Source organism: Pan troglodytes, chromosome 3 (genome assembly GCF_028858775.2).
Source record: "Pan troglodytes isolate AG18354 chromosome 3, NHGRI_mPanTro3-v2.0_pri, whole genome shotgun sequence".
NCBI lineage: Eukaryota > Metazoa > Chordata > Mammalia > Primates > Hominidae > Pan > Pan troglodytes.
This window is the reverse complement of record NC_072401.2, coordinates 47,158,897-47,184,531: the sequence shown is the minus strand read 5'-3', so window position 1 is coordinate 47,184,531 and position 25,635 is coordinate 47,158,897. Positions and strand designations below refer to the sequence as shown.

The 25,635-nt window shown below is 38.3% G+C and overlaps 1 protein-coding gene across 11 annotated transcripts in view; it reads right to left on the bottom strand.

Moving 5' to 3' along the window:
• Window positions 1–25,635, bottom strand: part of LIN54 (lin-54 DREAM MuvB core complex component) — an 87,205-nt gene that overhangs the window by 36,977 nt on the left and 24,593 nt on the right. For 4 of the 11 annotated variants that reach the window (XM_016951524.4, XM_009447634.5, XM_016951523.4 and 1 more), the window contains exons 2-4: window positions 22,130–22,182; window positions 16,198–16,321; window positions 7,631–7,773 (exon numbers count right to left, since the gene is read on the bottom strand). In XM_016951524.4, the coding sequence (XP_016807013.1) occupies window positions 7,631–7,773; window positions 16,198–16,321; window positions 22,130–22,150 (288 nt within the window). In that variant the 5' untranslated portion in view covers window positions 22,151–22,182. Of the gene's footprint in view, window positions 1–7,630; window positions 7,774–16,197; window positions 16,322–21,466; window positions 22,183–25,635 lie in introns of all 11 variants that reach the window. The other 7 variants (XM_009447631.5, XM_009447630.5, XM_016951520.4 and 4 more) reach the window with 2 other exon arrangements.

The window sequence follows — 25,635 nt, the reverse complement described above, 5'->3', positions numbered from 1 at the left end:
ATGAAGAAGTCTTTAATAAGCATATTTGTAGACTCCAAACAACTGAGAAAATAATCAATAAATTTAAAGATATGTCAATCAAAATTATCTTAATTGAAACACAAAGAAAAAAAAAACTAGGGAGAAAAACAATTGAGCATCCAAGAGCTGTGGAACTCTATTAAATATACTAAAATCTTTAAAACTGAAGTCTTAAAATGAGAAGATCAAAGTTAAGTTTAAGAACTATTTGAAGAAAAGTGACCCAAGTTTTCTGAAAGTAAAAGATATCAAATCATAGATCCAAGAAGATTTCAAATCAGAACATATATTTAAAAAAGAAATGAGCAACAACAAAACACACAATGCACATTTAGACACACAATAGTCCAAACGCAGAAATCCAAATATAAAGAGAAAATCTTGAAAACAGGAAAAAAAAAGACATTATATACACAGAAAAAAGTATTAAAAATTACAGTATACTTCTTGCCAGAAACAACGCAATCCAGAAGGCAATAAATGACATCTTTAAAGTACTCGCAGAAAAACTCTCAATTCTTTACCCAATGAAAATATCTTTTAAAAATAATGGCAAGATATAAATTTTTCAAACAAGCAAAAGCTGAGAGAATCTATTGTCAGTAGTCTTTCATTAAAAGAAACATTTTACAAAGTTCTTTAGAGATGAATTCGACACCAGCCTGAGATTTGGACCTACCCAAAGCAAGGAAGTATATAGGATATGGTTAAAATGAAAGCAAATAAAGGACTTGTTTTTCTTATTTTCAATTGCTTCACAAGGTAATTTTGTCTAAAGCTAAAACAGTAAAATGGGTTATGGAATTTATAACATGTAAACATAAAATGTTTAACAACAATAGCATACAGAACAGGAGGGAGAAATTGGAAACACTCTATTGTAAGTTTCTTACCCTACATTAAGTAATATAAATTGGAAAGTAGACTGTGATAAGTCAAAATGTATATTTGATTGTAGAGCAACCACTAAAAAAAAAAAATCTTTGTACTTATAACAAGCCAATCGTGGAGATAAAATAGAATCATGAAAAACTTCAATTAACCAAAAAAGGGCAGGAAAACAGTTAAAGAACATAAAGATGAGACAAAGAGAAAACTAGTAAGGTGGAAGATTTAAATCCAATCATATCAACAATTACATTAAATATAAAGGGTTTAAAATATTTTTATATTGACCATGTTATATAATCACTTTGCTAAATTTATAATTTATACATTAATTCTAATAGTTCCATAGTAAATGCCTTAATTTTTTATGTATATAATAATGTAATATGTGAATTATGACATTTTTTAACTTTCTTTTGAACCTCTATACACTTATTCCTCCCTCCCTTTTTTTTTTTTTTTTTTTTTTGAGACGGAGTCTCACTCTGTTGCCCAGGCTGAAGTGCAGCGGTACAATCTTGGCTCACTGCAACCTCCACCTCCCAGATTCAAGAAATTCTCCTGCCTCAGCCTCCCAAGTAGCTGGGACTACAGGCGCGTGCCACCACACCTGGGTAATTTTTGTATTTTTAGTAGAGATGGGGTTTCACCATGTTGGCCAGGCTGGTCTCAAACTCCTAACCTCAAATGATCTTCCTGCCTCGGCCACCCAAAATGTTGGGATTACAGGTGTAAGCCACCACGCCCCCCAGCCACTTACTCTTTTTTCTTGCCTTATTGCATTAACTCAGACCTGCAGTAGAATTAAACAAGTATTGAAAGTGGGAATCCTTGTTCAACACTGTACCATTACATAAAGTTTGATATATTTTTCTCCCTTTTCAAATTATGAAAGTGTCCTTCTATTTTTGTGGGTTCAAGTATTTCAACCAAAATGGAGATTGGATATCAGGATTCTTCTGCAGGTATTAAGACTGTCATAAAATTCTTTTTCTATTATTGTAAATTAGATGGATAGATTTTTGGCTATTAAGCTACTTTGTTAAGGATGAGCTTGCTGTTAAGTGAATGAAAAAAATTTAACCCAGGTGATTAAAAAGCTTTATTGCTCAAAAAAAAAAAAGAAAAAAAAGAAAAAAATTTAAAAGGCCGGTGCAGTGGCTCATGCCTGTCATCCCAGCACTTTGGGAGGCTGAGTTGGGTGGATCACTTGAGGTCAGCCTAGCCAACATGGCGAAACTACATGTCTACTAAAAATATATAAATTAGCCAGGCATGGTGGCATAGCTACTGGGGAAGCTGAGGCAGGAGAATCACTTGAACCCAGGAGGCAGAGGTTGCAGTGAGCCAAGATCGCGCCACTGCACTCCAGCATGGGCAACAGAGGTGAGAGTCCGTCTTCAAGAAAAAACACTCCGTCTTCAAGAAAAAATAAATTTTTTTTTTAAAGAAAAATTTTGAAGAAAGCTGTATTTCTTGTATTTCTGAGAGAAATTGAAAAGGGCCATGTAAAAAATAATACTAAGAGTCTAAGAATAAGATTACAAAAGTCACATTAAAGTAAAAGATAACAGCATTGCTAAAATCTAATCAAGAATAAAGTAAAACAAGCAGAATCACATTTTTATTAGTTTAATGCTTAGTTGCATATCTAATAAATATTGAAGAAAACCGAGGATTACTTTAGAAAATAAATAAAACAGAATAAATCTGTCCTGTAATAAGAGACAATTACAATATAAAGTAAATTGAGAAAACACTAGCCATGCTTGATTTCCCAACAACAAACCTAGTAACATTAGATTCAAAGCTGGAGGAGGGAGTGAAAACAGTCTGAAATTGTAATCAGAATAATCACGGGAAACACCTAGGCTTCCAGGCCTGGAGGCATAAGAGCTGAAGGAGAAAAAGAGCTATCACTTAATAGGTCTGCAGGAGAAGCAGGGTCCTCAGGGAGACCCAGGTATCCATTACAGCAAGGAGATAAAAGGAACATTCAATGAAAAGGTTGTGAATTTAGGGAATTATTATTTTGATTATGAACTCCAGAGAAGGCACAGTGGAAGGACTTCAAGAGAGGCATGGGTGGAAAAGGGGTCAGAAGATAGCAAGAGCTTTAAGGAGATTAGATGCGGGAGATGAAAGATGATCTGAGTCGGGGTGGTTGAGGCTACCCAGTATCAACAAAGATAAATAATGAGAGGAGTCTCAGCAGACTCAAGGCAGATAGCAGTGAGACTGCTGAGTGCTGGTGGGTAGGGAAGGGTGAGTGCTTCAGCTTTCCTTTTGGCCTCTATCAATAGAAACAAGGAGATCTTCAGCAAATCCTCACTTTTTAGTCATTTTCGTAATTGACTTTTCTATGACATTTTAAATTGTGGCCTAGTATCCTTTTTGAAACTATCTTCCCTTCACATTTTGTTTAGTTTCTACTAATAACTCCCTTATCATTTACTCTCTCCCACTGGCTCCTTTTCTTCTACTAACACTTAGTATTTTATGGTTCAGTCCTGCTTTTCTTTTCACTCTACATACAATCTGATGCTCCTTGGGTGATTTCATCTATATCCATAGTTTCAGTGACTGCCTACATTCAGTTTCACAATGGACATCCTTGTCTAGATAATCTGTGGGTACTTCAATGACAAAAATGTCCAAAAACTAAACATCTCTCTGCCCAAGCCTATAGTACTGCTATATTCTAGTATGAGATAGGATGGGATATTTTTTGCTATCTCAGAATCTGGCTGAAGTGAGGCCCCAAAGCTAAACAAAAAATGACAAACTCCCGCACACTCTAAAAAGGACATCCATGCCAGACTTACTAAAAGATGGTATCCCTATCATCTACCTCCTATTAAAAAAAAAAAAAAAAAAAAAAGACAGAAATAGAAGAGAATTTGCAAACATGGAGAATGCCAGGGCTTTACATCTCAGTGAGGGGGGAAAAAAAACCAACAAAAAAAAAAACACCTCTGAGACAGAGTAGGTGACAACTGCAAGGAGAAACTGACATCTGAATCTTTAGGTTTTTTTGGTTTCGTTTACTTTTTGAGACAGAGTCTCATTCTGTCAACCAAGCTGGAGTGCAGTGGCACAATCTCAGCTCATTGCAACCTCCGCCTCCCCGGTTCAAGCAATTTTCCTGCCTCAGTCTTCCAAGTGGCTAGGATGTGCCACCATGCCCAGCTAGTTTTTGTATTTTTAGTAGAGACAGGGTTTCACCATGTTAGCCAGGCTGGTCTCGAACTCCTATCTCAGGTGATCTGCCCACCTCAACCTACCAAAGTGCTGGGATTACAGGCATGAGCCACCACACCCAGCCCCGACAACTGAATCTTTTTTGGCTATCAACTTATTAAGATAAATAAGCTTAGCCGTTACGTCTGTAATCCCAGCACTTTGGGAGGCCGAGGCAGGCAGATCATGAGGTCAGGAGATCGAGACCCTCCTGGACGACATGGTGAAAACCCATCTCTACTAAAAATAGAAAAATTAGCTGGGTGGTGGCGCATGCCTGTAATCCCAGCTACTCGGGACGCTGAGGCAGGAGAATTGTTTGAACCCAGGAGGCGGAGGTTGCAGTGAGCTGAGATGGCGCCACTGCACTCCAGCCTGGTGACAGAGCAAGACTCCATCTCAAAAAAAAAAAAAAGAAAAAAGAAAAAAAAGGAAAAAAGAAACTTAGCTGTATCTTGGTTTAACCACCAGAACTAAATGCAGCGAGAGTTCCTGGGATAACCTGACAGATATCCTCAAGAGTTTATTCAGAGAATATGTGAACACAGAAACTGGTCCCAGCCTGGAAAATTCTGCAAGAAAGAAGATGGCTGCAGCTGTCACAATGGTAGGGCAAAGATTTAGAGGACAGCAGTTAGGCAAGCTGCACTTTTACCACTGGGTTCTAGAAGTTTCCCACTGGCCATGTAGATGCTGCAGAAGGGCTAAGACATCTTGATGGGACCCTGCCAAAGCCATGTACCTTCTGGAGTAAAGGCACTCAGGAGTGCCAGACGTAGACTACAGGAATGAAGAGCTAAAGGGAGGCTGCAAAAGGCAGCTGGAGAGTACACCATATCCCTGACAGGGAACTTGGCAATGTGGCAATAACCCACAGGAAGGGCTCCAAAAAAACCATCCTGAGTGAATATCTCCATAAGTCCACATTTGGACACCTGTCACACAGAGGGCACCAGAAGCTGGATTACAATAGTCTCAGTCAAACAAAACCTTGTCCTTTCTCCTCTAATCTTCCTTCTGATCAGAAGACAAAATCAGAAAGGGAGAGGAGGTTGAAGAGTGAAGAAACAGATCATGCTCCTCTTCTCCACCACGGATCCCTGAGCCATGGTTAGATCTCACCTGAACGATAGATAAGCTTTCAACCAGATGTAAGCTTTTGACTGTACATTTCACACCTGTGAATTTTAATCACCAAAACAAGCTTGTTTTTCTGGAGACAGAGTTTCGCTTTTGTTGCCCAGGCTGGAATGCAATGGCGGGATCTCAGCTCACCGCGACCTCTACCTCCTGGGTTCAAGCAATTCTCCTGCCTCAGCCTCCCGAGTAGCTGGGATTACAGGCATGCGCCACCACGCCCAGCTAATTTTGTATTTTTTTTGTAGAGACAGGGTTTCTCCATGTTGGTCAGGCTGGTCTCAGACTAAAACAAGCTTGTTCTTATAGTTAAGTGTAAAATCTTGCCAAGAGTCAAGAAAGGAAGATCCAATATGGCAGGGCTAAAGTCAAGGATGGGAAAAAAATAAAGCCAGTTCCTATTCGTATGTCATCAGGTATAAACCATATACCAGTCAAATTAGTCCATAGGGCTACCATCTACCCCGTTATCTAAGTCAGAAATACAGGAGTCATCCTAGATTCTCCCCCTAAGATACTGAACCTCTTTCAACACATCTCTCTTCCTCTTTAGCCCCTGAGCTACTAGTGTAGTTCAAACATGAAGTACTGCAATAATCTCTTAGTGATTCTCTACCCTGGCCTACACTTTTAAAAGATTAAATTTAACACACAGGCCACAGCCTAGAGATTCTGATTTAAATGGGGTCAGGTAGGGGCCTGCCATTAGTTTTCTCAAGAGGTCCCCAGTATTAACTGCAGCCAAGGTTGAGAATCACTAACCTAACTGGTCTCTCCCACAATACAGGCTCACCTTCCCCCAAACTATCTCTCATAATGCCACAAGATTCGTATTTTTAAAAATGCAAATTTCATATTATTTATAGCAGTGGTTCCCAATCTAGGCTACCCACTAGAATCACTTAAAGAGCTTTGTAAAATCCTGATACCAGGTCAAGTCTGGAGAGATGAAAACAGAATCTCTGGGGATGAGAACTAGGCGTCGGTATTTATTAAAACTCTCCAGGTGATCCCAATAAGCAGATAAGGGCGAGAATCACTGTCCTAGAAGCAATGAGAAGCCACAGAAGTCCAAACTCCCCTGAAGATAATGAAACCGTCCATCTAACCTTAGCACCCTCGGCTCTCACACTGCAAAAATCAGTGAGGCTTCCTGAAAGACCACACTTTTACACCTTTATGTAAAGTATCACCTCAATCCAGAAAGCCCCTTCTGCTCATCTGGAGCTAAGTCCAACCCATGTTTAAGGTTAAGACCTTTCAAGAATAAGCTCCTTTGTATAAACCTTCCCTGCCAAATACACAGCAGTCATTAATCCATCTATGACCATTGTAATTCTGTAGGACAATTTTTAATGTTTCAGTCTAACTACCTTATTGAATTCCTTGAAATGAAATACCTTATCTTATTCATGTTTTATCCTCAGTGCCTATCACTATGCATGGCACAGTTACCCTCAAATTTCTGTCAAATTCATTCAATTTAGGGAAAAAGTTATGCAGGTAGAATTTGACCTTAATAAACTGTATGAGATAACATATTTGTACATTATAGTCAAGGCTCATTAAAGAAACCAACACCTGGACTTTAAAAAATGTAAGGCAAATGTTTAACGTTTGTTCTATTTATGAACAGTAACAAATCAAAGAAAGCAGGTGCAAAGGGCAGTATTGTTTCCAGAGTCACAAGCGTGAAACCTGACAGAATAATAATGCTTGGCTTTCTATCTGAATAATATGTCCTTTAAAACATATCTTTTTCAAAATGTTATGCTGGTATAATAACAACTGTATGTTTTAGGAAAGTGAGTTAGATGACTTACTTTGCCTCACAATAAAATGAGAAAGCATTTGAATGCTTCCAATAAAATGTATTCAAGCTTAAACAACACTGATAATATGGCTACCAGCATCTGATGGCAATTTCTACTACTCTGGGTCCTGTTACCAAGCAAAAGTTCAGATCTCCATTTTTTTAAAGTTACATTTAATATTTTATATCATAAGTCTATATGTACCTTCCACAAATACAATAATTTTGCTAAAATATTAACTAAAGAACTAAACACCTACATTATCGAATTTATTCAAGATTTTGTTGTACCCACATTCATATGGGCTATGGAAATCATATTCACATGCAAAATGATTACTATGTTACTATGTGTTTAAAGTAAGCTTTTTAATCTGTCAGACATCCTTGATTACTAAATTAATCCAGTATTCATTGAATGTCTATTACTTGCTTGGGAATGTACTAAAACTGAAGTATCTGAAGTGACTAGTAAGAAAATAAAGGCATCAACCACAATATTTGGTATTTGTGGCTAATTTATTTTTTTACCTTATTTGGCGATTTCAAAGGTGAGATGGCTATTTTATTTGGTGTCTGTGTTGTAGAATTTAAAGTTGATCCAATAACACCACTTTCAGATATTGTTATGGTCTTTGATGGAGTTCCGGGAGTAGACTGTGAAAGAACCCTACCTGCAAATGAGAGGCAGCACATCAGTTTGACTTTTTTCAATAATAGTATAAAAATTTATGTGATGATGCTCTACACTCACAAGGACTGCAGAATGTATGTTTGTTATTTCATGTCAACACTTAATGCACTAATGAACTATGGTAAACCTAGGCAGAACTAAACAAAACACTACTTCTTAGTAATACTTAATATCAGCTTACATTAAACTCTACAAAAACAGTTTAGTTCATGTGTTCATCAATACTGTTGTTATATCCATCAGAGAGAAAGCTCAGGGCAACTAAGTAATGTGCCCTGTGTAACACAGCTCCTGAAAGTCAGAACATGAACCCAAGTCTTAAAACTTCAATCTCTGTATTCTACTATCTATAGCTGTCTTCCCATATGAACTTAAACCATGAAGGTACAATTGAAATCCACACTTATAAAACAGATAGTTATTGGACTAACTTAAACACTGAAAGGTTTAATACTACCTGATTTTAGACTGCCAAAGGGGATAAAAAAATGTTTTTTCTACCCACCCCGGCCAGATTCCATATTGTGTTCCCTTCTGGACAAGACCCTTCAGGAACAACCATGAAAAACTCTAGTGTCTGGATGCTTGGGGAACTGAAAATCATATTACATTGAGTTGAAATATCAGGAATTTTTATCCTAGGTAAGAAAAGACTACAAAGACATAACAGATCTTCAAATTCTTGAAGACTGTGTGATAGCCATTATTCCCATTCACCAAGTATTCTAGCTTTCTTCCATTCTGGACACATGGTAGAACTACACTTGCACTTCCTACCACTCCCACCCCATCTTGTAGTTAAGTTAGAGTCATGTCACTACTCCTGGCAGACGAGTTATGAGTAGAAGTGACGTGTGTCATTCTTGGGCCACAGCATTTATTACTGCCTATGCAAGACCTTCCAAAGTTTATTTTCCTCTGCCATCTGAGATGGCGGCTCCTTGGTTAGCCTGTGTCCCTGAGTTACTATGAAGAGAAGATACCTTTTTGAACCCACAATGGTCATATAGATAATCAATTTTTAAATTTTCTTTAAATTGAATTAAAAAAAAAACAGGTTTTTTACCCTTCTGAGGTTTGGAGATTATTTTGGCAGAAAAACCAAGATTATCCTAACTAATCCAGGCTGTCGGGTTAAAGGATTAGAACCAATCTGTATCACATCAAATGCAGAGAAACAGAAAATATTTCAGCTCAGCACTAAGAAAGAACTTCTAACAAAAATTTCCAACTGAAATGACTATTTCAACACAAGTGAGTTTCTAGTCACTAAAGGTGTCCCAGGCAGATGCTGGATAATCAAATATACTGGCTAAAGAGGAAAGTCAAGCATCTAAGAAGTAGAGAAGATTGATAACTAACTTATCTCTAGAATCTGCTCTAACCTTTAGATACTATGATTAAACTCATAGATCCAGCTAGAGATGAAGGAGAGAGCATGACAGTGAGGAGAAAGGGAAAGAGAGAAAGAAGGGACTTTCACTTTAGACAAAAATAAAGAACTAATGCTTAGCAGCTTCTGGGCCATTTTTCCTGATAACAATGCCAAAGTATGCCTTTTGTTTTGTTTTGTTTTGAGACAGGGGTCTCCCTCAGTCACCCAGGCTAGAATGCAGTGGCGTGATCATAGCTCACTGCAGCCTTGAACTTCTGGGCTCAAATGATCCTCCCATCTCAGCCTCCTGAGTAGCTGGGACCACAGGCACGTGCCACCATGCTCAGCTATTTTTTTTTAATTTTTTTAAGACATGGAGTTTTGTCATGTTGCCCAGGCTGGCACAGTTTCTTTTTTAAAAAGTGAATCAAGTTTTATCCCCATCTATGAATTTTTTAAGTATTTTCAATACAATTTTCAAAATTTCTTTGTAGTACATAGATTAATTTTAATGACATTCTGCCAGGTTTTTTAAAAACCTGAATACATCATAACTACATAAAGTCAATTCTAAATAAACCAAACGAATCTACATCAAATAGGTTTAGAGAGCCGCCCTGAAGTATTCAGCCTGCCTAAAGTAACATGTTTGTCTATTCTGGTTTCCAAAGCTAATACCTGTGAGATAAGTGTGAAGCCCCAACAACCATTCTGTTAAGAAAAGAAATTACCAGTAAAGACACAGTTTCATAAAATGTTCATTATTTATAGCCACTGCTATAATTTCATATTTGTTAGGAATTACATATCTTTCAAATAATATTCATATAGAGCTGGACACAGTGGCTCACGCCTGTAATCCCAGCACTTTGGGAGGCTGAGGCAGGTGGATCACGAGGTCAGGAATTCGAGACCAGCCTGGCCAACATGGTGAAACCCCGTCTCTACTAAAACTACAAAAATTAGCCAGGCGTGGTAGCATGCGTCTGTAATTCCAGCTACTCGGGAGGCAGAGGTTGCAGTGAGCTGAGATTGCGCCATTGCACTCCAGCCTGGGCAACAAGAGCAAGAATCCCTCTTAAAAAAAAAAAAAAAAAAAAAAATTCATACAGAAAATCCGCAATTCCTGAGGATAACTGGTATCAGAAAAAGGCAACTTGATGTTAATTCACTTAAAACAGGAACAAAAGTTTCATTATAAATTACAAAACTAAAAGTAATAAAACTTTTACTATCTTTCTGTGGCCTATGTTTTTTAAAAATTCAGTTTATAATTGCAACTATACTAACTCTTAGGATGAACAAAGAAAAAAATCAGCTGTTGAGTTTTGGGGAGAGAGATTGCTTCTGAAAATTTGGACGACAGCAAAATGATAAATTATGTCGATAATGATAAATGGGCACAACATACTCATAAAGCAGGTCATTTCTACCAAAATATTTCTAGATTTCATCAATTTTCCCAAGAACCTTGATATCCTTTGAAATTCAAGTTATTCTTTTTGAGGGTCTGCTTGGTTTTCATCCTGGTAGCATTTCTGATTATCTAATCTAACCTCCAAATCCCTATTTATCCTTAGTTCCACTGATTCAAGCAAGCATGCAAGTTACATAATTTGACCTTGAAATTAATTTCTGTTGTCAGGTATTCTCCAAGAATCAAAAGAGACACACTCCATAAAGCCACATATTGAATAGGCTGGGGCAGGAAGCTAGAATATTTGAGTAAGGCCAAATTCTTTAAGAGATTAATTTTACATTGTGATGAAGCTTGCTCCCATGAAGCAACCTTCTACCTTGAGAGGTGTGATAATGAGAACCTCTATTATCTCATGTAACCACTTCAAGTCTTGTCAGGTGGCTGGTATCTACATTTTACTAAACTAAGATGAACAAAATAATGTATTTACCCAAGATCATAGAGAAAATCAACAGAAGACCCATGACTGAAAACCCAAGTTTCCCAATAGCTCCTACTGTATCACTATAGTGCCTCCATGATATACATATTCATGCAACAATATGCATTCACAGAACTACATCAAAGTGCCAAAAATAGGAGCGGGGCACAGTGGCTCATGCCTGTAATCCCAGCACTTTGGGAGGACAAGGAGGGTGGATCACGAGGTCAGGAGATTGGGACCATCCTGGCTAACACGGTGAAACCCCATCTCTACTAAAAATACAAAAAATTAGCTGGGTGTGGTGGCAGGCACCTGTAGTCCCAGCTACTTGGGAGGCTGAGGCAACAGAATGGCATGAACCCAGGAGGCGGAGCTTGCAGTGAGCCGAGATCGCACCACTGCACTCCAGCCTGGGTGACAGAGCAAGACCCCCTCTCAAAAAAACAAACAAACCAAAAAAAAAAAGGTGCCAAAAATTGTGCTAGGTTCTGGGAAGGTGGGGACAGAGGAGAAAGAGAAAGAGCGAGAGAAACAAGATAAAAGAACCATCAATACAGTACATACATAAATATATTGGAACATAATTCTGCCTTAAAAAGAAAATTCTGATATATACTACAACACAAATGCACCTTAAGGACATTATGCTAAGTGAAATAAGCCAATCAAAAAAAAAAAGGGCAATGGCTGGGCATGGTGGCTCACACCTGTAATCCCAGCACTTTGGGAGGCCGAGGTGGGCAGATCACCTGAGGTCAGGAGTCCGAGACCAGCCTGGCCAACATGGTGAAACACCATCTCTACTAAAAATACAAAAATTAGCTGGGCGTGATGGCACACACCTGTAATCCCAGCTACTTGGGAGGCTGAAGCAAGAGAATCACTTGAACCCAGAAGGCAGAGGTTGCAGTGAGCCACGATCGCACCACTGCATTCCAACCTGGGCGACAGACTGAGACTCCATCTTAAATCCCAGCTACTTGGGAGGTTGAGGCAGGAGGATCACTTGAACCCGGGAGGCACAGGTTGCAGTGAGCCAAGATCATACCACTGCACTCCAGCCTGAGTGACAGAGTGACAGACTGCCTCAAAAAAAAAAAAAAAAAAAGCAAAAACGTAGATACAAAAGTGGGATGGTGGTTGCCGGATGCTGGATTGGGGAAGGAAGAATAAGGAGTTTTTGTTTAATGGGCACAAGATTTCAGTTTTGCAAAAAGAAAAAGTTTTAGAGATGGGATGGTGGTGATGGTTGTATAACAATGTGAATGTACTTAATGCCAATGAACTATACACTTAAAACAGTTAAGATGAGGCTGGGTGCAGTGGCTCACATCTGCAATCCCAGCACTTTGGAAGGCTGAGGCAGGTGGATCACTTGAGGTCATAAGTTCAAGACCAGCCTGGCCAAAATGGTGAAACCCCTTCTCTACTAAAAATACAAAAATTAGCCGGATGTGGTGGAGTGTGCCTGTAGTCTCAGCTCCTTGGGAAGCTGAGGCAGGAGAATCACTTAGTGAGTTGAGATCACACCACTGCACTCCAGCCTGGGTGACAGAGTGAAACTGCATCTCAAAAAAAAAAAAAAGTTAAGATGGTAAATTTTGTGTTATGTATATCTTACCACAATTTTTTAAAAATAAGTTTTTTAAAAGAACTACATGATGAGGCCAGGCACGGTGGCTCATGCCTGTAATCCTAGCACTTTGGGAGGCTGAGGTGGGCGGATTACCTGAGGTCAGGAGTTCGAGACCAGCCTGGCCAACATGGTGAAACCCCGTCTCCACTAAAAATACAAAAAATTAGCCGGGCATAGTGGCAGGCATCTGTAATCCCAGCTATTCAGGAGGCTGAGACAGGAGAATCACTTGAACCCAGGAGGCGGATGTTGCAGTGAGCTGAGATTGCGCCATTGCACTCCAGCCTGGGCAAAAAGAGCGAAAACTCCGTCTAAAAAAAAAAAAGAGAGCTAGATGAACAAAAAAACAAAAAAAACTACCATCATGAAAAATCATAAGGGGTATGGGGAGACAGACAAGAAAACCAAGATTTATAATACAGTATGACTAATGGATAACTCAAAGCCAGTGTGAAATTTAACAGAAGTTTAAGATAAGTACTTGGTAAGTATAACCAAGTTTTATGGAAATAAATAGGAAATGATCAGAGAAAGAGTATCTGATTAAACCTAGAAGTCAAAAACTTCCAAGATGGGTAATCTAAGAGATAAAATGGATGAGTCAGCCGCGAGGAACGGCAAAGAAAGGCATTCCATGTAAAAGGAACCTTGCCAAGACCCTTAGTCCTACAACTTAGTTTAGATCCATATGGTGATCTCTTACGATAAGTTAAATCAGGTAGGTTTGGAGCTACTATTTTGAAGGTGAAAATCAAAAGGCATGCATTAGATCCTAAATGCCTTTAATGCTAAGAAAGCACTGGCATTTGAACTTAATCCTGATGGGTCCAGGTGAAGAAATGAACAAGGCCAAGAAAATTTTAAGCAAGGGTATGACAAGTTCAGATTTGCATTTTAGAAAAATCGCTTATACACAAATATAAAATCATCTTGACTGAAACATAGAAAAAGATAGTCATCTTCAATGAGAAGCCCAAAAATCATCAAAAAAAAAAATCTCAAGGTACTTTGAAAGAGCATTAGCTAGCAGGGCGCAGTGGCTCATGCCTGTAGTCCCAGCACTTTGGGAGGCCAAGACAGGTGGATCACAAGGTCAGGAGTTCGAGACCAGCCTGGCCAACATGGTGAAACCCCGTCTCTACTAAAAATACAAAAATTAGCTGGTTGTGGTCGTGGGCGCCTGTAATCCCAGCTACTCGGGAGGCTGAAGCAGGAGAATCGCTTGAACCCGGGAGGCGGAGGTTGCAGTGAGCCAAGATAGCACCACTGCACTCCAGCCTCAGTGACAGGGCGAGACTCCGTCTTAAAAAAAAAAAAAAAAAAGACTAGCTGCATGGTAAAAGACTGCAGTCTTAGCTGCAATGTATACATAAAGATGATGGAATCTCCTTGTGATACAATTCAACAGAAAGGCACTTTGGTGGTTTAAAATTTAGCATATGTGAATTTTTAAAGGTTATAAAGAACTAGTTAAAAGTAGAAATTATCCCTCCAAACTGAACTTAATGCCAACAATGCTAGTAAAATTTAACAGAAGTATATCTCTATGTATTCTGGTAGGGCTATTAAGTCCATGAGCAATTAAAAAATAAAGTTACAATCGGTCTGCAACACATAAACAACCCAAAGACCAAGCAATGACATTTACCAAAGTCTATGATAGTCACGGTGAACTCTTGACAGTAACCAAAAATTCATTCAGACACTTCCGCAAACACCACAATTGTTTACCATACAACCCATACCTTCTCCTTCCCATTAACTAAAACTTTTCAGGGACTCTCTCAGAGTCTCTTCAGAGACTCAAAACAGTAAAGAACATCCCATTAAAACACTCCTGGTTAAGCCCCTCTACCTATACAAAAATCTCCAAGGGGACTGGTGTTTTCTTTTTCATAAATACTTCCAAGCCTTGTTTACTTATAGCCAACTGCAGCCCACTTCCTAAATCAGCTCCAAACCCAAACCCTTTCCAGTATTTTCTTTGGGGCCCCCCTGCCTCCCATGACATCTCTCAAGACATCAGCTTCCTATACTGTCACAAATCTCTACCGAGCACCAGAGAAAGAGAATAGTCACTCACCTAACACTGCTTTCACATTAAATTTTTCCGTCTCTTCTCATTAGCTAAAATGAGAAGCCTCTCTACATACAAATACAAATCAAGCCTACATACAAATCAAAGCCTCAGGAAAATGACAAGTCACTGCCACTGATTTCCAAGTTGCCTACCGCTATGTTGTAAATTTATTAAAGACAGATGGTTTTAATATACATGCTAGGAATGATCAGTTAATATTTGAGTACCCTCATCAAGAATACACAGTCTAGGGATGGGTAATTAGGATTTGAAAGTCTCTAGTCAAAAGTTTACCATCCAGAGGTGCTTTCATATAAGCCTTTAGCACAGTAGAAATTAGAAATGATCCTATAACTAGTGAAAGAGTCATTTAGTATGGCTCTGGATTAAAGACCAATCACTATGGCTGTGTGCTTTTCTCTAAAAAACTTGAGCTGCTAGCCAAACAAGGAATAGGACGGTTGGACTTAGCCAAGCCATTAGAGAAAGAGACTGGAAAAAGACAATCAATGGTGTTTACAAGAGAGCAATAGGATGGGTCATGGACTTCATCTTGAGGAAGGAAGAATTTGAGGACAGGAAAGGAATGATTACTGAGAAAGTGGAAGAATCAATGGACCAGAAATTTCAAAGTCAATTGCTGGATTGGGAGTAGAAAGGCAAGTAAACTAAAGGAATACAGAGAACGAACACTTGAAGTCAAGATTTCTGAGGTGATATAGTAATTGGTGATGACAAATTTTAAAGTATAAAAGAGAACTGGGCCACACTAAGGAGTATTCTAGTAAAAGTAATTCAGCTAAAATTCTGTTACCACTTAAGTAATTACTATTATTGTGACAATTTTCTGTTTACAGAGAACTCCATATAGAGTATATTAAAATACTGAAACCAAAAATTCAAACAGAAACCATGAAATACTATACTCTTATGAATATTAATTTAAATTTATTAAAGTTAGCACGTGCTCCAGAAACAAATTGCCTGGGTTCAAATTCCAGCTCAGCCATTTACTAGCTGAATGCCTCCACTTCCACACTGGCAAAACGGGAATGTTATTAGTACCTACCTCATAGGATTGCTGGGGAATGATATAGTCACTATATGTAAAGGGCTAAGAATGGTGCCTAGCACACAGTGAACACTGTATAAATATTAGCTACTATTACTGGAGTTTGAGACTTTGCTAGTATCATGGTAAATTTCTACCAAAAACTAAGGAGACTAAAGTAATGAACTGATTTTCAGATGAGGCATTTTGCTTGAAGCAAACACTTCTTATTAACTAGTCTGGTTTATAATAATAAGCTATATTTGTTACACTAAAACATTTTAAGTTGGCAGAACAGCCTTTTTAAATCTAAAAGGAAGATAAATATTTAGCTTAATAAACTATAAAGAAATATAACCTGCAATGACTGGTGGTGAAACTTGAGTTGTCTGTCCTGTAACTGCTTTACTATTAATTGGTTTTGCAAAGATCAGCTTCGTGATTACTGGACCAGAGGTTGGCGTTCGAGGCTTCTTAGCAATCTGAAACATATAAATATCTATGAAGACCATCTGTTTCTATAAAATGCCTATTAAATCAAAATTATACCAAAGATTCACACACAGTAGCACATGTAAAACCGGCTCACTTAACAGAATATATCTGTGTGTTAATGTTAAGAACATTTAAAATGCAGACATTCATCAAAATATTAATATGATTATATCCTTAATCCCATATATAATAATACCTTTGCATTTTATTACAATTCCTTATTTTCATGTCTTGGATATATGCATATGATGAAAACAAAATTAATAATAATGCTTAATGAAAAAATAAAACTGTGGCACAGTAATATTCTTGTTCAAAATAACAAATTACTCAATAATAAAAAGAGTAAGTAAAGAAAGTATAGTGCGAATGACAAAGCCACCTATATACACAATGTAATTGGCCCTTGGATGCAAAATATAAATAAATACACATTAAAGGTAGGCTTATGACTAGATTTTCAACTTTAGATCTAAATATCAGGAGTAGATTAAGGGAGAACTAAATAAGTTAAAGCCCTAGGGTACAAAAGAGAAAAATTTGGTAGAACAGAAACTATTATAAGGGCAACAGCTCTGAAATATTATTTACTAAACTATTATGTACTACACTTTTCTTCTTTTAAAGATGGGGTCCTGGCCAGGCACAGTGGCTCACGCCTGTAATCCCAGCACTCTGGGAGGCTGAGGCAGGCAGACACTTGAGGTCAGGAGTTCAAGACCAGCCTGGCCAACATGGTGAAACCCTGTCTCTACAAAAATACAAAAATAAGCAGGGTGTGGTGGCGCACACCTATAATCTTAGCTACTCGGGAGGCTGAGGCAGGAGAATTGCTTGAACCCGGGAGCAGAGGTTGCAGGGAGTCGAGATTGCACCACTGCACTCCAGCCTGGGTGACAGGGTGAGTGAGACTCTGTCTCAAAAAAAAAAAAAAAAAAAAAAATACTGGGTCTCATCTCGTCACCCAGACTGGAGTGCAGTGGTGCAATCATAGTTCACTGCAGCCTCAAACTCCTGGGCTACAGCAACTGTTTATTATATTTTAAATTCCTTGAAGAGAGAATCTATATTTAATTCATCTCCAATTTGAAGTTACATATTGGCACACTGTTGACCTGAATTATAATTCTCCGCAAGTCAAGGAGTGTAGAGTTACCAATTTTTTATATTGCAATTATCACCATATACAAAGACACAGCTTCTTCTAAAAGTTAAAAGAAGAAATTTACCTGGGATAAAAATCAAAGAATTTTAGAGTGTGAAGAACATTAAATATCAATTATATCTTTTGGCAATGAAAATTGAGACTGTAAAAGAACTATTTATTATAGGAAATAGTGACTCAAATGAAAAAATATGACCAACATGAATAATAGAAATACACCGGAAGCTATGATAGATCACAGAACTAGACAAATATTAGCTCTTTGTGCTCAAATTATAAATTAAACTAAATAACACATCTTACACCTACAATATATTACTTTTTTATACTCAGAGCACATTACTGACAAAAACCAACTGTATATAAAATACAAATCACTTAAAAAAAACATACCCATTGTTGTATTTAAAAACGGCCGACTTGCAAAACTATAACATACTCAAATAAATCTATAATTATACTCTAGAAAGCTAATGAAATTTAGAGAAATACAAATTTCTCAAGTATGTTTACAGACTTAAAACCCTAAAGTCAGTCAAAATTGTATCTATTGTATCTATAATATTAACAATCTCTAGAGGTAGAAGTATTGATATTCTTAGAAAGCCATATTAGCAATAAATAACCTTAGCTATAACAATTATGGGCTTAAAGTATTTCCCCATTTTAAACTGATTTTTCACAATCATGAGTATATGAATACTTATCAGTAAGAAAAAATATAAACAGTACAACCAGAAGCACATTAATTATTCAAATAAACAATCTCATCTTGCCCTTGTGGTTATGTTTCTTTAGTGGTGCTGAAAATAATAACTTTTGGTTCCATTAAGGAACTATGATTTTTTTGCACTATGAATTCTAAAGTATCCTGGAACAAAATTATTAAGTAAAACAAAGCATCAAAGATTACTTTAACAAGTTTATAGAATCAGCAGCTTAAGATAAACATGAAAAAAAACTTACAAATAAGGTAGTAAAATATGTCATCAAATAATATATACAAGTAATTTTTGGCACTGTGTTGGATAGATTCAGGAGCTAGTAAGGAGTTATATTGTCCCAGACTGCTAGTTATGTACTACTCTTATATACTATGCACAGGAAACATGGGAAAGTGTTTATATATCTGTTATTACATATAATTATACCTCTGTTACTGCCTCTGGCTTCAAAGGTCACCTCTTTTCTTCATTTTTCAAGATGGCCTCCATCTTCCACCGTTGCCTGCTATCTATACCCTAACAGTCTCAATACTCTGACTAAACTTAACACTGACAACTACCTAGGGAGAAAAAAACCAGAAAATCATATACTCTTTGTAATACTAAACCAAATATTCTGGTGTCAAAAAAGGAAAAAATATAGATGCATAGTTTTTAATTTGTCTTTTGTGCTTCAGAGCTTTGAGGTTACTTCTGAGTTGGAAAGACTTAAGTCGCCTAAAAATAATGGATTGTACAAGTAAAAAAAATTCTAAATCTAATTCCTTTTTATTGTTTTTTTAATAGAATTCTTTTTTATTAGATAGAAACAGGCTTTAGAAAACTAACAATAGCCCAGGTGCAGTGGCTTATGCTTGTAATCCCAGCACTTTTGAGAGGCCAAGGCAGGTGGATTGCTTGTGTCCAGGAGTTTGAGACCAGCCTGGGCTACATGGCAAAGCCCCATCTCTAGAAAAAAAATACAAAAATTGGCCAGGTGTGGTGGTGTGCATCTGTAGTCCCAGCTACTTGGGAGGCTGACGTGGGAGGAGCATTTGAGCTTGGGAGGTCAAGGCTGCAGTGGAGCACCCCCTGCACTCCAGACTGGGTGACAGCGAGACCTGTCTCAAAAACAAAACAAAACAAAACAGAAAAGTAACAATAAAACAAGTTATAAGAATTAGACCCCAGTCTTTTTTTTATTGTCATTACTTAGGGAGTTAAAGTAGAGAAATAATAGATATAAGCAACACTGGTCATTGAAATGTCACATATACCTTGCTCTCATAAATGAAAAAAATGACATTCTAATTTATGATATCTTTTCCTTTTTTAGTTTATTTTTATTTTTTTGAGACAGGGTCTTCCTGTAGCCCAGGCTGAGGTGCAGTGATGCGACCACAGCTCACAGCAGCCTAGACCTCCCCGGCTCAAGCGACCCTCTCACCTCAGCCTCCTGAGTACCTGGGACCGCAAGTGTGCGCCACCATGCTGGGCTAATTTTTTGTATTTTTGGTAGAAACAGGGTTTCACTATGTTGCCCAGACTGGTCTCGAACTCCTGGCCTCACAGAATCTGCCCACCTTGGCCTCCCAAAGTGTTGGGCTTACAGGTTCGTGAGCCACCACACCTGGCATCAGTTTCTTTTGAACATAATTATGATCCATATTGCCAAAGCCAAATAAACTTTGGTAAACCAATAAAAACAAGCTTCAAAACTGAGGACAAGATGCTTGATGGTGATAAGATATCTCATCCAAGAGATTCTTGGCAAAAATAAGAAGTAAAACGAAGTCATAGATAAGTGAGAAGTAATAATGAACAAGAAAGAGCACTAAATGTTTAATAATGGCAAAGGGGACAGAGGCAAATTATAAGATTTAAGAAATTCTACAAAGTTCTTAAATGCAAAGCCCATGAAAAGTGGTTTCTAATTCTACTGTCAAAACAGTAACCAAAACATTACTCTAATATCAGCTGAGTGTAGTCTCCCAAAACCTTCCTACTTCCTTCTTATGCATTTCCTATTATTTCTATGCATTCAAAAACAACTCTTTCAAACAGAGGATACATTTTTGTTTCCTGGTCATAAGTATATCACTGCATTTCTTGTTTTTTTTTTTTTTTTGAGATAGAGTTTCGCTCTTGTCACCCAGGCTGGAGTGCAATGGCGCGATCTCGGCTCACTGCAACCTCTGCCTCCCGGGTTCAACCGATTCTCCTGTCTCAGCCTCCTGAGTAGCTGGGATTATAGGCACTCGCCACCATGCCTGGCTAATTTTTTGTATTTTTAGTAGAGATGAGGTTTCACCATGTTGGGCAGGCTAGTCTCAAACTCCTGACCTCAGGTGATCCGCCCACCTCAGCCTGCCAAAGTGCTGGGTGGGATTACAGGCTTGAACCACCACGCCCCGCCAATCACTGCATTTCCAAGAGTAGTGGTGGCCTAAGAAAGCCTATTTGGGCATGATAAACTGGAAATCACTTAATATATATTCCAGTAACCTTCTTTCTTAGGGTCCTATTCATACTAATAATAGGTACCATTATGAAACATCCTCAATATTTTGAGAATTATACTACACATTTCATCTTGATCAAAAAGTATTCTTAAGATAAAGTCAAAAACTCAGAGAAGATAAGTAACCTACGAAAGTTTTCCATAACTGGTAGAATAAGATAGAGGCAACTCAAACCCAGTTGGTACAACTCTAAAGCCTGTATGTTATCTTCCATCACATGTCACTGTCTTTTCCATAGTACAAACATGAATAATGGCAATGAACAGTAAACTCCAAATAAAAGGCACACACTGGCTGACACGCACTAATACTGGCTCTGAGGGTTTCTCAGAGCAACAAAGTTCTCCTAGCCTTTGGCCATCTGTGAACTGAAAAAAAAAAATGTTGTCTACATGATTTTTTTGATAGCCCAGCAGCAAGTCTGGCATGTTTATACCAGCAAAACATCCTTGTAATCAAACTACCACTAAGAATAAAATGCATTTTAAAATTAGTAAAAGGCTATAAATATACTAATTTGGAATTTAACCAAAATTAAGTTTGCTTTCTAAGTTATCTGGTAAAAATTTTCATGAGCATTAGACATATCAAACTTAAAAACACACACACACAATTACATAAAACAACATTCAAAAGAATTCAGTAACAACTATGTATTTAGTAACCCTATAAACACAACTATGAATCAGTTAAATTTTTTTAACATGCATTTTAATTAGTAAGCCCCCTTTTTTCTTTTACCTGTACTGTTTTTAACTGTTGGGTCTGTAACACAGAGGGCTGAGTTGTAGTATTAATCAGTTGACTTCCTGGGGTCAATGCTGAGACACCAATGACAGGTTTCACCTCTGGCCTCCCTCCAATGGTAACTACTTTAATTTGCTGCGGTGGTAACTTAGCATCTCCTGACTGGGCCTGAGTTGTAACTTTCTGAGCCTGGGGTAGTTGGCTATGGGGTAGTGCTAAAACAATTGGTGAACCAGACTTGCCCAAAGTTGTTAAAATTAACTTCTGTCCATCTGGTTTAAGGGTCTGATTGCCAAGTTTAAGATCAGATGTCTGTGATACTTTGTTTAAAATAATCTGATTGGCTGATATAGTCACAGGAGTCTGAGCACCAAGTTTTTGAAGGCCACTTGGAAAAGCTGGTTTCACTGTGGTATTAGAATCTGCTTTAGTAATTGTGGTATTCACTGCAACTTGGTTAGTGTGGTTACTGTACACTGTGATTGGTTCCGTGGAAATGGGCGTGGCTGTAGAGTCACCAGTAGAATTTATGTTGACAATTTCTTCCAGTTCTGTCTCCATGGGAATTGGGGATGAAACAATAACAGCCTCAATACTATCATCATCCACTAAAGTTATACCAGTGTCCATTATTTCCTCTGGAAGCAAACTATTCACCTCAGCTGGCACCACCTCCATGATCGTTCTCCCGCTAGAAAGTTGATCAGGCACTGTAATAAAAGTTGAAAAATGAACAAGTTACTAGGTTTCAAAAGATGTAAGAAAAAAATTCAAAAAAATGCAAACGGCAAAATGACAATTTTTAAATTGATATATAATTGAATGAAGAATATTCCTGAAGCTTATCTGGGTTAAATCATGTTAACACATCCTCAACCTGCAAGAATCTATAATATAAGTCATATGGGAACACAAAACTAGAAGCAAACATTCTTACTCTCGTCTCAATCCACAAGTATCTTGCACTCAGGCAACACTAAGTCACATAATCACATGAAACTCCTTTCCAACGCCCTCTAATAAAATTTGTAATCTTTGATGTATCTGATCTTATTTCTACCCAGATTTTTTTCCTCTCATTGACAGACTTGAAAACTGCTGATTCACACAAGGAAATAAAGATTTAAATATTAACATATTGTAAAATACATTCAAATCTCCAATGAGCTAGGTCCTAATATGAGTGTACTATCCCATTTTAAAAATCCATTAAATACCCAAATTAAAGTTAAAGGAGTTTCTAGAGTAATACATCTCAGCAATTGCAGATCAAATAGCATTTGTGGTACAACTTTGACCAACTAGCTTTATACCAGGGAAATTTTTATTTGGAAAGAAGATTCTCAAACCCTCCTTGGCCATTTACTTACTTACTTACTTAATTAATTAATTATTGAGACGGAGTCTCACTCTGTTGCCAAGGCTGAAGTGCAGTGGCACAATCTCAGCTCACTGCAACCTCCGCTTCCTGGGTTCAAGCAATTCTCCTGCCTCAGCCTCCTGAGTAGCTGGAATTACAGGCGCCTGCCACCATGCCGGGCTAATTTTTGTACTTTTAGTAGAGACAGGGTTTTGCCATGTTGGCCAGGCTGGTCTCGAACTCCTAACCTCGGGTGATCCACCTGCCTCGGCCTCCCAAAGTACTGGGATTACAGGCGTGAGCCACCGTGCCTGGCCATCCTCAGCCATTTAAAGTGTCAAAAAGAACCATTTAAGAGATGTACAGCCAATCCCCATGAAGAAAAAAAGTAATAATCATAAAGCAGATTATGAAAAACTTTGAGCTGTGGTACTTTTAGCCAAAGGTCTGTAGAACTTCCAATAAAGGAATCAATTTTATTATCTTCATGTATAAAAGACAGCACATCATGTTTATGACAGACTAAATAGCAGTGAGTTATTTGCCCAGAGAACATCAAAGATCCATAGGAACCAAATCAGCAACTTTCTTCTCTTCCTTTTCGTTTTTGAGACAGAGTCTCGCTCTTGTTACCCAGGCTGGAGTGCAGTGGCGCAATCTCGGCTCACCGCAACCTCCACCTCCCAGGTTCAAGCGATTCTCCTGCCTCAGCCTCCCAAGTAGCTGGGATTACAGGCATGTGCCACCACGCCCAGCTACTTTTTTGTATTTTTAGTAGAGACGAGGTTTCTCCATGTTGGTCAGGCTGGTCTCAAACTCCTAACCTCAGGTGATCTGCCCACGCTGGCCTCCCAAAGTGCTGGGATTATAGGTGTGAGCCACCATGCCCGGCCCCCTTTTTTTAAATATAAAAATACACCACGCCGGCTGGGCATTCTGGCAGATCACGAGGTAGGCAGATCACAAGGTCAAGAGATGGAGACGATCCTGGCCAACATGGTGAAACCCCGTCTCAACTAAAAATACAAAAATTAGCTGGGCATGGTGGCATGCACCTATAGTCCCAGCTACTCAGGAGGCTGAGGCAGAAGAATCACTTGAACCTGGGAGGCAGAGGTTGCAATGAGCCGAGATCGTGCCACTGCACTTGAGCCGGGCGACAGAGCGAGACCCCATCTCAAAAAAAAAAAAAAAAAAAATACAACACCCATCCAAAATTAACACACAAGTAGCAAATTACAACTATTAGCATTGGCAAATACTACTACCACCAAAATAAACCATCATTATTGAGTGCTTACAATACAACACTGATGACGTAATTTAATTTATCCTCACAACAACTCAGAAATGGGAATCATCATTATCCCTGTTTTATAGATGAGGCCATTTAGAAAGGTTAATTTGCCTAAGGTCACATAGCTAGTAAATGGTAGAGCCAGGACTCCAGCTCAGGTTTTTAATATGCCACAGTTAATTATCTTGGCTGGGCACACTGGCTCTTACCTGTAATCCCAGCACTTTGGGAGGCCGAGGTGGGCAGATCACCTGAGGTCAGGTGTTCGAGACCAGCCTGGCCAACATGGCAAAACCCCATCTCTACTAAAAATATAAAAATTAGCTAGGCATGGTGGTGGGTGCTTGTAATTCCAGCTACTCAGAAGGCTGAAGCACAATAATCGCTTGAAGCCGGGAGGCGGAGGTTGCAGTGAGCCAAGATCGTGCCACTGCACTCCAGCCTGGGCAACAGAGTGAGACTTTGTCTCAAAAATTTTTTTAAAAAGATGCCACAGTTAATAATCTTAATCCCAAAATTATACTCCCTTAAATTTTGCCATTGGTGTTTTAAAACAGGGAAAAAATAAGTCTACTTTTCTAAGAAAAAAACAAAAAACAAAAAACAAACGGGATACATGTGCAGAACATGCAGGTTTGTTACACAGGTATACGTGTGCCATGGTGGTTTGCTACACCTGTTGACCCCACCTCTAAGTTCCCTCCCCTTGACCCCAGCCCCCCACCAGAACATAATGTGTGTTGTTCCCCTCTCTGTGTCCATGTGTTCTCAATTCTTCAACTCCCACTTATGAGTGAGAACATACAGTGTTTGGTTTTCTGTTCCTGTGTTAGTTTGCTGAGAATGATGGCTTCCAGTTTCATCCATGTCTCTGCAGAGGACATGATCTCATTCCTTTTTATGGCTGCATAGTATTCCATGGTGTATAAGTGCCAAATTTTATTTATCCAGTCTATCACTGATGGGCATTTGGGTTGGTTACATGTCTTTGCTATTGTAAATAGTGCTGCAATAAACATATGTGTGCATGTGTCTTTATAGTAGAATGATTTATATTCCTTTGGGTACATACCCAGTAATGGGACTGATGGGCCAAATGGTATTTCTGGTTCTATATCCTTGAGGAATCACCATACTGTCTTCCACCGTGGTTGAACTAATTCACATTGTCATGAACAATGTAAAAGCATTCCTATTTCTCCACAGCCTTACCAGCATCTATTGTTTCCTGACTTTTTAATAATCGCCACTCTGACTGGCATGAGATGGTATCTCATTGTGATTTTCATTTACATTTCTCTGATGATCAATGATGTTGAGCTTTTTTTCATGTTTTTTTGGCCACATGTTTCTTTTGAGAAGTGGGTCTGTTCTATCACTAAAGATTATTTGTCTTTTTGCTCATTCCAGAACTTCATTTAAGTTGAATAATATATTATGTACTTATGACATAAAGCAATCATATGGTATGAGTTTTTTCTCTCAGCATGCTTTTGAGATTTATCT